Source organism: Lichenostomus cassidix, chromosome 5, assembly GCF_008360975.1.
Source record: "Lichenostomus cassidix isolate B80296 chromosome 5, HeHo_3.0, whole genome shotgun sequence".
NCBI classification, from domain to species: domain Eukaryota; kingdom Metazoa; phylum Chordata; class Aves; order Passeriformes; family Meliphagidae; genus Lichenostomus; species Lichenostomus cassidix.
Window position 1 is genome coordinate 3,186,724 of NC_139486.1, and position 11,186 is coordinate 3,197,909.

Sequence of the window (11,186 nt, forward strand, 5' to 3'; positions counted from 1 at the left end):
CCTGGATCTCACCCCATGTTCCTGTGAGCCAGTGGGAAGCTGGAGATGCCGTCCAGCACAGCAGCACAAGCTGTATTTGCAGGTTTTACTGCAGAGTGGAGAAAGTTTGCTGCTGTTTAGATAAGGATGGGGGCGTTGGAACACTCTAAACTTCATGTGTGTGTCCCCTTTTTGTGCTCACCTCTCCAGGGATGTGGCAGGGATGACGTGGGTGACTGAGTGGGAGCCAAGCTGGTCCCAGAGAAGCCAGACAGTGGCTCTGGTGGTCTGTGCTGCCATCCCATGTCCAAGCACTAGCCCTGCCTGCACGGACAGCATCCATCCCCAGGAGGCTGCCCCCTCCCTGACTGGGGGTCCTGCTCTCACTCCAGCTGCCCCCCCACATCTCTAATCAGCACCTGAATCCCCTCAGATTCATCCCTTGTGGATAATGGGGTGATGACTATTTTTGTGAGTGCCTCTTGCCGAAGACAATTTTAGTGGGAGTCAGTCAGACCCTCCTGGGGCATTTTGCAGATGATTTCCCCACACAGCAGGCAGGCAGGGTCCCTGCCAGGTGCTTTAGCAGGGTCTCCCACTCCCTTTCTCCCTGCAGAGTTCCAGGTGCCGGTGACTGAACCTGACATCAACAACAGGCTGGAGTCCCTGTGCCTGAGCATGACGGAGCACGCACTCAGCGGTGAGCATTCCCTCCTCCTCGGGCTCTTCCAGCACGTCCACGCCGCCTCTGCTGAGCCCCCCAGCACCTGCCCCGCGCCCCCCAAAAGCTGGGACAGGCTGTGGCTGTGAGAGAGCGGGGCTGGATGCAGGGATGCTCCCGGGGATGCTCCCGGGGGTGTTCAGATGGGAATATCGGCTTCTCTCGGCGAGGTGGCCGGGCAGGGGGTAAAGCCGAACGCAGGGATCGCACCAGCACTAGTGGAGTCCGTGCTAATTAGCTACTCGTCAGCTTGCTAATGATAATTAGTGTTAGCTCGCTACTCTCGTTAGCTCTCGATAAAGCCCCTGCCACCGGTGCGCTTGGATGGGTCACAGGCTTTGGAGTGTTCTACCCTTCCGCCACCGGATCCCTCGTTTGGCTGGGGGTGCCCCGCAGCTCGGGGCTAAATCCCTGCTGGGTGCTGTGCCAGGGGCTGTGCCAGGGGCTGTGCTGGCCGCTGTGCCCTGGTGCCAGCAGTCCACACACAGCCGGGGGTGCCAGCAGATAATGGGCACGGGGAGGGAAGAGGACCGGGGCAAAAACAAGCAGGAAAGATGGAAAAGGCAGCAGCAACAGCAGCAGCAGCATGATGGAGAGCCTGGTGCAGCACAAAGCACTGTCACCAGAAGCTCCCAGTGTCCCTTGGCGATGCACTGGACCCCCAAGCACAAGGGATGACCCCCAGGGATGGGAGGAGCACGGCCACCGGCAGCGCCCGGATTCCCGAATGACCAGCTCGGGTCTCGCTCCGGCAATCCTGGACTGTGACGGATGGTTGAGGAACAGGAGCCCTCGGGGAGGACAAGTGCCACCGGGCTCCCTGCGGATGCAACAGCCCTTCCCGGGGAGAGGAACACGAGAACAAGGACTGTGAGAAGCAGCAGGGCCCTGGCAGCATCCCTGGCTGGGAAAACAAGGACACTTCTGTCACCCGAAGCGTTTCTCCGGCGTGTGCCCAGCCGAGGCTTAGCTGTCTTGTTCCTCTGCAGGGTACTGTTCCTCCAAGTTATTTTTTCCAGGTCGCATTCCCCGAGCCTCTCCAAACCGGTCGTGCTATAAATAGCTCTTAAAAAAATAAACCTTTCGGGGGAGAAAAAAAAAAAAAAGGCGTAACAAACCTGTTTGTTTTTAGTGTCAAGGAGGGAGGTGGCTGTGGTGCCCCAAGTGGTAACGGAGTGCTCTGTCCTGGAGCCACTCCAGGAGCTGCCTCCTGCCACTCTCCATCCTGGGGATGGGTTTGGGATGGGGGATGGGGGTGGGCTCAGGGCTGGAGGGTTGGAAGTGGTTTTGGGTGCTGATTTCTGGCCCTGGGGGGTGGTCACAGGGGGCTGCTCGTACCAGGGTCAGTTGTGAGGCTGTGGGGTGGGTCATGGACCCCTCGCCCCTGGGGTTGGGTTGTGGCTGGATGCATTCCTGCTGTCACTGGGAACAGGGGCTCTGGACAGAAAGGACTCTCTGGGACAGAAAGGACTCCTGGGGCTTCTTCTCCTTCCGTGATCCTCAGATGGAGGAAAATTTTCCATCCTCTATGGTGCAGGTGTTGCAGGGCTGGGTGAACTGGGGGCAAGGCAGCCCTGGGACCAGCTCTGTTCTGTCCCCTGGCGATAGGGACACATGGACTTGTCCCACTGTAGGAGAGTCCCAGACTGTCATCTACCTTGTGACGAGTCCAGGCTGCCTAGAAACCCACTCTGCTCCTGGAAAAGTCCTTGTGGGGTTGTGGCAGAAGGGCTGGAGCTGTGTTAGGACAGCAACTCGTGGGAGCTGCTGTGGGGTGGGGACAATCGGTGGCACAGTGGGACCAGCAGAGCACTGACATCCTAAAACCATTTCTGCACCCCTTGGGGAGATGGGAGGCAGTGGGAGGAGGTTGTCTCAACACCACCCCGCTGTAGGGGATGCGGGTTGGGGGTGCTCTGGGGTTCCATCCCCCAAATCCCCAGCTTGGGGGGTACCAGTGCTCACTGGGGCTGCTCCTAACTCTCCCTTCCCGCTTGCAGATGGTGTCGACAGAACCTCCACGATCTAGAAGGCGTCGCCATGGGGACGCTGGCCGGGACAACAACTGCTGCGGGTCCAGCGGCGAGGTCGGGGCTTGAGGGAGCCTCAGCGATAGCTTGCATCCTTTCTCCTCTCTCCTCTCCTCTCTCTCTCTCTCTCTCTCTCTGTCTCTCTCTCCTCTTTTAATTTTGTGAATGTGTAGATTGTCCTTGTGAACATATCATTAGACTTGGAATTTGTGTTGTCATTTATTACATCCATGCTAGGGGGGGAAAAAGATGGCAAAAAAAACCCAAAACTCAGCGACGATGATGGAGCAGCATGGGGAGGTTGGGGGGACGAGGAGGAGGAGAGTGCTGACAACAGAGGGTTCTCCAGAGCACCGTGGGCAAACCCTGTTCCTGGAGGAGGATACCAAGGAGCACGGAACACCTCGTGGGGGTGTGTGACCAAAAACCCTTTGGGGAGGATTTGCCTGGCCTGCCAGAGGCCTCAGGGCTCCGTGTCTCGGATCTCGCCGTGTTTGGGCACAGACTGACCCGGCGAGCCCGGATTGAAACAGAAATAATAAAATAACCCCAAAATTTCCTGTCAGTGTAGCCAGGAGATGCACAGTGTGGAGGCAGCGTTGTGCTCAGGGCAGCAGAGGGTCGGCAGGTGCCATCCCTGTACCCAGCTGGATCAGGATGCAGGATGGAGTGGGGGCATCTCGCCCAGAGGAGGGTCCTGGGGGAAATTTGGGAACTGGGGGACTCTGGGAGAGTTTCCATGTCTCTTGCCTGCATAGGTCCCGGGAAGCTGCTGCATCCTGGCTCCACACATCTGGCCCAGGCCGCCCAAATCCAGCCCTAAGGGGCTTTTCCAGCATGGCAAGTGACGAATGAAGGAGCCCCAAGCAATGAGGGGCACCAAAATGCAGCTCCTCAGCCCTGTTTTCTTGGCATTAACCCTGTGCCAGGCAGGAGGTGGGGATGGCAGTGGCTGGGCTGCCCCTTACCCACCACTGCTTTTTATAACAAGAGCTAAATTTGGTGTTAAATCCATAAATGCAACCCAGTGCTGCTCAGACCTGCAGCGATGCTCCCGCCGGTCCCAATGCTGCTCCGAGTCCTCTGATGGAAAATAACCAATGTAAAATCAATTAATGAAGGGAGGTGATGGGTTGCAGCAACATTCCCAGAATGGGCTTCGAGGACTGTCAGGCAGCATCGTGTGCTGGGATCAGAGGGAGCAGCGCTGAGGTGGAGCTGGAGCATGGGCAGGGCTGGGAGATGTGTGAACCCTTTTGTCACGCAGCATTGTTAAGTTGTTTTTCTAAAAAAAAAAATATATATATACAAAAACCCAAGTGCCAAATGCAATGTTTTATGTTTGCTGTTCCTTGGTGTCCTGCTTCCCGGCACACAGGAGGTTGAGGTGGGGATGTGGGGAGGGTGGAGGAGGGAAAACCTGAAGGCCAGGGAGGTTGGGAAGAGGTGTGAGGAGGTGAAGGTGAAGCGGGGTGGGCGCTGGGGACCTGGGTCACCCCCGAGCACCCCCAGCTTGTGAGCTGTGAGCAGAACAGCTGTAGCAGGAGCCTCCCTCGGGGAGACTCCAGTGTATTTACAGAGCTGAAATTCTATTTATTCCTTCGCTGACTATGGACACGGAGGTTTTCTGATTGTTCAGAGAGATTATTTTGGATATTTTACCTATTAACTTGCTATGGCTGGGAACCATGATAATGTCTGTTATTAACAACCACCAAATAATTCAATTGTTTTTTTTTTCCTTTTGTTGTTAAAAAAAAGAAAAGAAAAGCTTATTTTCCATTGACAGTGTAGAGGTCAATAACGACTTAGTTGTGTTTGCTGTTTCTTGTTTCGTTTTTCGAGTAAAAACAACAAAAAAGTGGCTTCGGTAGCGTTCGGGAAGTGCTGCCTGGCTCTGGCTGCCGGTGCAGCAGAGCTCCAGGGAAAGAAGCTTAAAAGGAAAAAAAAAAAAAAAAGCTTGAATCCTATAAGAAATAAAAATTATTTATAGAAATAATAATAAAAAAAAGAAAACAAAAAAACCCCCAAACCCCACCCCCAACAGTTGCATGAGTGAGGCTGTGAAGTCAAATACTCAATAATAAAGCGGCAGTGCCTTTCTTTTTGTATCCCGCTCGCCCCACCGCAACTGTCCCCTCGCTGTCCCCTCGATGTCGCCGCCGCGGGGTCCTGGGCGGGCGACTCCCCCGTGCCGCCGGGGACCTTTTCCTGGTGCTTTCCCCCTGGGCTGTCCCCGGCCGGGGGACCCCAAGTGCCCTTGGGCCCGGCGGATGCTCCCCGCGGCCGCGACAGCACGGCGACACCAGCGCTGTCCCTTCCCGAGTCGCCCTCCTCGCCAGGGATGAGCCCCGAGCCGCGCTGAGCTCTGCTCTGCTCTTTCTCAGCTCAGCCAAACCCCTCGGAGGATTTTGGGGTGAAAAACCCCAAAGCTGTGGCTGAGCCGCGCCGGGTTGGGTCAGCACTTAGGGCGATGATTTCTGTTGTTTTCTCCACGTCGGGGTTGCGCCCCAGGTTTGGCTTTCGGAATGTGCCTGATGGAAAGTGGGTCCCGCAGACGTCTATAATTTGCACACAGCGACGATATTAACACTAAAGTTGATTTTATACGAGTCATCAGAGTTTGCAAAAGTGAGTTTTATTTTTTGTATTCCTTTATCTTTACTTAAAGGTGAATGTGTATTCCTCTGGGAGGAATAGGAAGAAAATCAAAACAAAAAAAAAAAAAAAAAAGGAAAATACATTAAAAAAACGGGAATGTTAATAATGTTAAACAGAATACTTCCTCCCTTATTAATATATATAACCCTGATGTATTTATGCCTATTGTAAGCTGACTTTAAAGAGCTTTGACCTCTCTTCTGTTGCATGCCGTTCCCGGGCAGCCTCTCCTTGTCCATGCATGCCTTATGTCCTGGTTTTTCTGTACAAAGTTAGTGCACAAAAGAACTATTTTTGCCTAGTTAATGTTGCCGAGCAATGCCTATTTTTTAAATTTTAATTTCCTTTTTTGGTCATATATGGCAATAGCATGTTTGTTACATGTAAAAGCTTCCCGATATAAAGAAATACTAATGTTTGGAGATGCCGGTCTTTGCAAGTGTACAGTTTTCCAATGTTGTTCCCAGTGAAACACCCTTGTGATTTCCACTTGCTCCGATGTATTTATTACTCATTTCCTCCCATGTAACTAGGAACCATGGCTATATTTCATATCCACGCTATATTGAAAGTGAAGGGAGATGATTAATACAAGGTTTTGTAACACTGGGGTGTGGCGCCTCCTTATTTATCCCCTTTCTGGCAGGCGGCTTCGGACTCCTCAGCACAAAAAAAACCTGGAATTCAATAGATGTTCGTCCCGTGGGCGAGAGGGGAGGAGCTGTGCAGTGCCACAGGGGGTTGAGGATCTTTATAAAAAGCCCATGGCAGAGCTTCCAAATCCCTGGCATTCCCCACACAGCTGCTTGGCTGTCCCTTTGGGATGCCCACGCCCCAGGAGCTGTTTGGATACAGGATTTTCCTTTGAAATCAGAAGAATTGGGGCTGCAGCAGCTTGGAGGCTGCAGAGGCACACGGAGGAGCCTCAGCGTGTGCGTGGAGATTTTTGGGGTGGTATTTTAAAGTTGGGTTCATTCTGGGCTTGAAACCTGCACATTTCACATCCTCCTCAGGCTGGAGTGAGCAGGGAAGGACATTCAGAGCTGGCACTGCCACTTCCTGTGGATATTCTGCTGTGGGAAGTGCCAAGGGCAGGACAGGTTTTCCCATATTTTCTCAGACTGAGCCTCCACACCTCCAGGCTGACCAAGCCCAGCTCTGCAGGCTCTTCCCAGCCAGTCCAAGCTCTGCCTCCTCAGCCTGGCCATTCCTGCACTCATGGGATGACCTCCAGAGACCTTCTGGCTGTCCTGGACCCTTCTTGCTGTCCCTCCACAGGCACGGGGGTGGCTCAGGTGTCCCATGAACTTGGAAACACAGGGTTTCTGCAGGTTGTTTGAAAGCTTCTGCTGCTGCTTCTCCTGGGATGAGGCTCCTGGTGAGCTCCCCAAATGCTGACAAGGCCAAGACCCCAAAACTGTCCCCAAACTCCTATTTAGGATGCTCCCAAGCATCTTGAGTAGGGCCACCCCTGGAGGGAAATATTTGCCATGGTGTTCAGCCCCACCTGAATTTCCCTGCCCGGGAGAGCATCCACATCCCCAGCCCACTGGCCACAGCTCCCTGCACTCATCAGGAACTGGCCTCCCGACAGCTCAGACAAACCTAAATCTCAAAAAAAAAAAGCCATTTCCTTCCATAAACAGTTTGCTTTTCCAGGTCCCTGTGCTGCTGTCTGGGTCTCACAGTGCAGAGTTGTTGCACTAACAGAGAATGAAAAGAAAAAGGCAAAATAACCTGGGATGGAAAACTGTAGTTGGAGGGGCTGAAAAGGCTCCAAGGAAAGTCTGTGGCAGCCACACAGTAGGGAGAGTCTGTGGGTCCTACTGGCTGGCAAACTGGAAAGAGGCTTAAAAAAGGAAAAGCAGGAGGAAAAAAATCATTTCCATGCTGCTGGGAGCTGCTGGATGAATCCATTCTGGATACTAAAGGCTTTGCCAGCCAGTGCACCTGAATTACACCACTCCTGAGCCCTGTCCAGCCTAGGGAAATCATGTCCCCTTCTCCTGCCCCACAGACACTGCAGCCCATGTCCAGGTGGGAGCAAAGCCAGTAGCTGCTGGCCACTTCCAGCAGCTGCTGGGCTGTCATGATCCCAGCAGGAGCTAAATAACCTCAGGTTTGTTAACATGATCTTTAATTCCATGTCTGCCTATTCCAAAGGGTGATGGAGAAGCAGCCCCAGCCCTGGAGCCAGGCAAGTTCCCCCTCCAAGGGGATGTTTCAGTCCCTTCTACCTGACTCTGACTGCTGGTTTGGGTTACAAATTCCTCATATTTAACAGCAAGGGGAACATCCCAGGGAACAACCTGTCAGCAACAGCAGGCAGGGATTTCCCTCTGCAGGGAGGTTTTTATGCAAGATGGAGAGGGCTTTTCCAGCAGAGCTCCTCAGGATCAAGGAATGATGAATTCCCCATGTCTGCTGGCTGCAGCTGCGCTGGAGAGGCAGAGTGATGCTGCTAGCCTGGCTGCCAGCCAGGAACACCTCCCAGCATGTACAAATCACCAGCAGCACGGCCACTGCACTGAGCAGGGCCTCTAGCACCACCAGGGAGCTGCTTTTAGCTGGGATCTGCAAAGGGGACACCTGGGATGGGCACCCTGGGGCTGTGGCATCACTCGTGTGGGATGCTGGAAGTGGCAGGGCTGGGTGGTCCTGGCATGGGATCAAATTGGATACCTGATGTCCATAAAGCTCTGTGTGGCCCCATGGCTTCACCCAAAGTCCAGCACAGGCAGAACTGGTGCCTGGAGGAGTAGAACACCAGGGGAACAGTTTGAAACTAAAGAGGAGAGATTTTAAATGAAAGGAAGAAGTTCTTTACTCAGAAAGGGGTGAGGCCCTGGCAGAGGTTGCCCGGTGAAGCTGTGGCTGCCTCATCCCTAGAAGTGTTCAAAGCCAGGCTAGACAGGGCTTGGAGCAGCCTGGAATAGTGGAAGGTGACCCTGCCCATGGCAGGGGAGTGGAACAAAATGATCTTTAAGGTCCCTTGTGACCAAACCCATTCTGTGCTTCTATGATTTTCCCTCTTTTCTCTAAGAAAACATCCCACTGACCGAGCCTGCTCAGAGGAGACATGGTCCAGCTCAGCCAAAATTCCCACTTTTCCAAAGAAAATAGATTTTGGAGCTAATTATAAATAACAGCATTTTTTTAAAAAACCTCATCCTGGCAGGTAGGCTCTCCTTTTGGACAACCCAGCTCCATCCTGAAGAGCATCACCTGGCAGTGGGATGCAGCAGAGGGGCATTTGGGTCCTTCTCCCACCGCCTGTCCCCAGCCCGGCATCGGAGTGATCCCTGCTGATCCCTGGGCCTCCCGAAAAATCTTTTCCAGCCCCATGGAGCTCCTGCTCCTCCTGCGGGGAAGGAGCAGAGCTCGGGGCAGAGCTCAGCAGAGGGAGCCACAGACTGTGAGGAGCCTCAGCCCCTCTCGGCATCCTCGGGCATCACCCAGCGGGAGCAGCGCCTTTGCAAACCCCCTGCCAGCTATTCCTCCCTCCTGCTTCGCTACCAAACCTTTCCCGTCCTTCTCTTGCTCTCCTCCAGCGCCAACACCCATTTCCCTCGCAGCTGATCTCCCCTGGTGAAGAGCAATGGAGAAAAGGCTGCAGGAGGTGAGCACAGAGCTGGGGTGCAGCTCCCCAGAGCCCAGGGCTGACACCCTACACAGCTCCAAAAACCAGCAGGGATCACAGAATATCCTGAGCTGGAAGAGACCCACAAAGATCAGAGTCCAGCTCCTGCCCTGCACAGACACCCCAACAATCCCACCCTGTGCATCCCTGAGAGCATTGTCCAAATGCTTCTCCAGCCCTGGCAGGATTGATGCTGTGACCACTTCCCTGGAGAGCCTGTTCCAGTGGCTGTATCCTGAAATTTTGCCTTTTTCCTTCACACTGAAGCCCTGCAGTGTGTCCTGGCTGGAGCAGCAGCTGTTACCTCCTCCAGGCATTCCTGCAGCTCTCCAGCAGGTCCATGCCTTGTTCCAGGACCAGGGAATTCAGAAATGCCAACGGTAGGATGAGCTGTGGTTCCCCTGGTGGAACTGAGAGTGTGCACAGGCAAAACCACCCCTGCACAGCCCCAACACTGAAAACACAACACGAAGTTGTTTAAAATGACAAATAAATTCCTTGTGATTATATTCTTCGTGTATTTTAGCAATATTTCTTTGAATACTGTGATTTATTTTCTGCCTCTCTCAGGCCAGCACTTATTAATAAGAGCTTTAATTTTCTTTGCCCTCAACTCCGAAATCATGAGTCCAACTTTAAAAACAACTAGAAGGCAAAGCTTTTCCTAAAAGCTGTTTCCAGGAGCTGAGCAGAAGGGCTCAGCCAAGGCTCAAAGGGCACAGCTGATTACAGGCTCTTTCCCAACCCCAGCAGTGCTCCAGAGAGCAGCAGCAGGAACCAGGGGCAGGTAATGAGCAGTCTGAGCTCATTAATCAACTCTCCAAGGTTGTGAGGGCTGCAGGAAGCCTCTGGGATCATCCCAGCCCTTCCCTGCAGCCACTCAGTCCCTAGAAGGCAGATTTTTGTCTAGAAAGAACCTAATTTGGGGTCCACAGCTGGAGGAAGTTGCCTGAACCAAAGCATCCAGGTGGGCTTGGCAGTGCTGGGAACACTGTTGGGCTCAGTGGGCAGCCAGGGATTTCCCAACCTGATGATTCCATGACAAACTTGCACCTGAAGGTGGAACAGAAGCTGAGGAGCAAAGAGCCCAGGAGCTGCTTGGATGTGGCACAGGGATTTATGGACAGGGCACTCCACAGCACAGGGGCAGCAGGTGATGGGAGACACCCAATGTAACCACAGGGAGAGGAAAAACCACAAAGAAGCTGCTCAGATGGAGGACTCTTGAGAAAAGAAAAGGGGATAATCAACAAGTACCACTGGAGGGTGTCAGGAAAGGAATGGAGCTGATGATAAATCAGGTGGAATCCTGGGAAATGGGGTAGGTCAGGGCCAGGAGGATGTTCCCTTATTTAACAGGTTTTGGTCTTTCTGTTTTAGTTTTTTGTATCAGGTTTTGGTTTTGTTTTTTTGGGGTTTTTTTTGAGCTATAATCGCTTTGAAGCTGAATGTTTTTTCACCCAAATGAAAACAGATTTTCCCACGATTACAAAACCAGGGTGGCTCCTTCCCAATCCCACACCTTAAAAAAAAAAAAAAAAAGCAAGGAATAGATAATTTCTTGCAGAAGTGCCTGTTTTCCCAAACAGACCATTTCCCACCACAAGCACCAGCTTTAATACACATCTGTGAGAAAGACAGAACTAACTGAGCTTCACCACAAAGATGAGTCTTGCCAATGCTCCTGGGGCTTCCCAGGAGGATTATTTCCAAAGAGCTCAGACCATTTGGATAAAAAAGACACGAAGTGCTGGAGCAGACTTCATTCATCATCCCTTCTCCCTGCCTGACTGCCACAGTGGCACAGACCCTGCAGTCCCCTTCCCTCTGCACTTGGGCTGCAATGCTCCTCAGGAGTCTGGCATCCACGTGTTCTGTATTTTTTTCCCCTGAATCTCAGGAATATCTGCATTCCTGGCAGCAGGAATGTCTCTAAGCCAGCCTGCCCACCCAGCTGCACAATGGGATAACCCAACCCTGACTTCACCTTCAAGCTCTCTTGTCACAGCTGCTCCTGGGATTTATTTACTGAGGTTAATTTGAACATCTGGCCAGGAATGAGGTGTTTTCTCAGTCCAGGGGGAGGAGGCCTCCAGGGCAGCTCAAGAAGGGCACAAAAGGACTGTGAAACCCCACAGGCTCCATTCCAGCAGCA

At 52.9% G+C, this 11,186-nt stretch overlaps 1 protein-coding gene across 8 annotated transcripts in view; it reads left to right on the forward strand.

Moving 5' to 3' along the window:
• Positions 1-5,997, forward strand: part of SAMD4A (sterile alpha motif domain containing 4A) — a 97,913-nt gene extending 91,916 nt beyond the window's left edge. For 5 of the 8 annotated variants that reach the window (XM_085060989.1, XM_085060994.1, XM_085060991.1 and 2 more), the window contains one exon: positions 596-1,806. In XM_085060989.1, coding sequence (XP_084917115.1) covers positions 596-789 — 194 coding nt within the window. In that variant the 3' untranslated portion in view covers positions 790-1,806. Of the gene's footprint in view, positions 1-595; positions 1,807-2,700 lie in introns of those variants that run through there. The other 3 variants (XM_085060993.1, XM_085060996.1, XR_014852381.1) reach the window with 2 other exon arrangements.
• Positions 5,998-11,186: the final 5,189 nt, after the last annotated feature.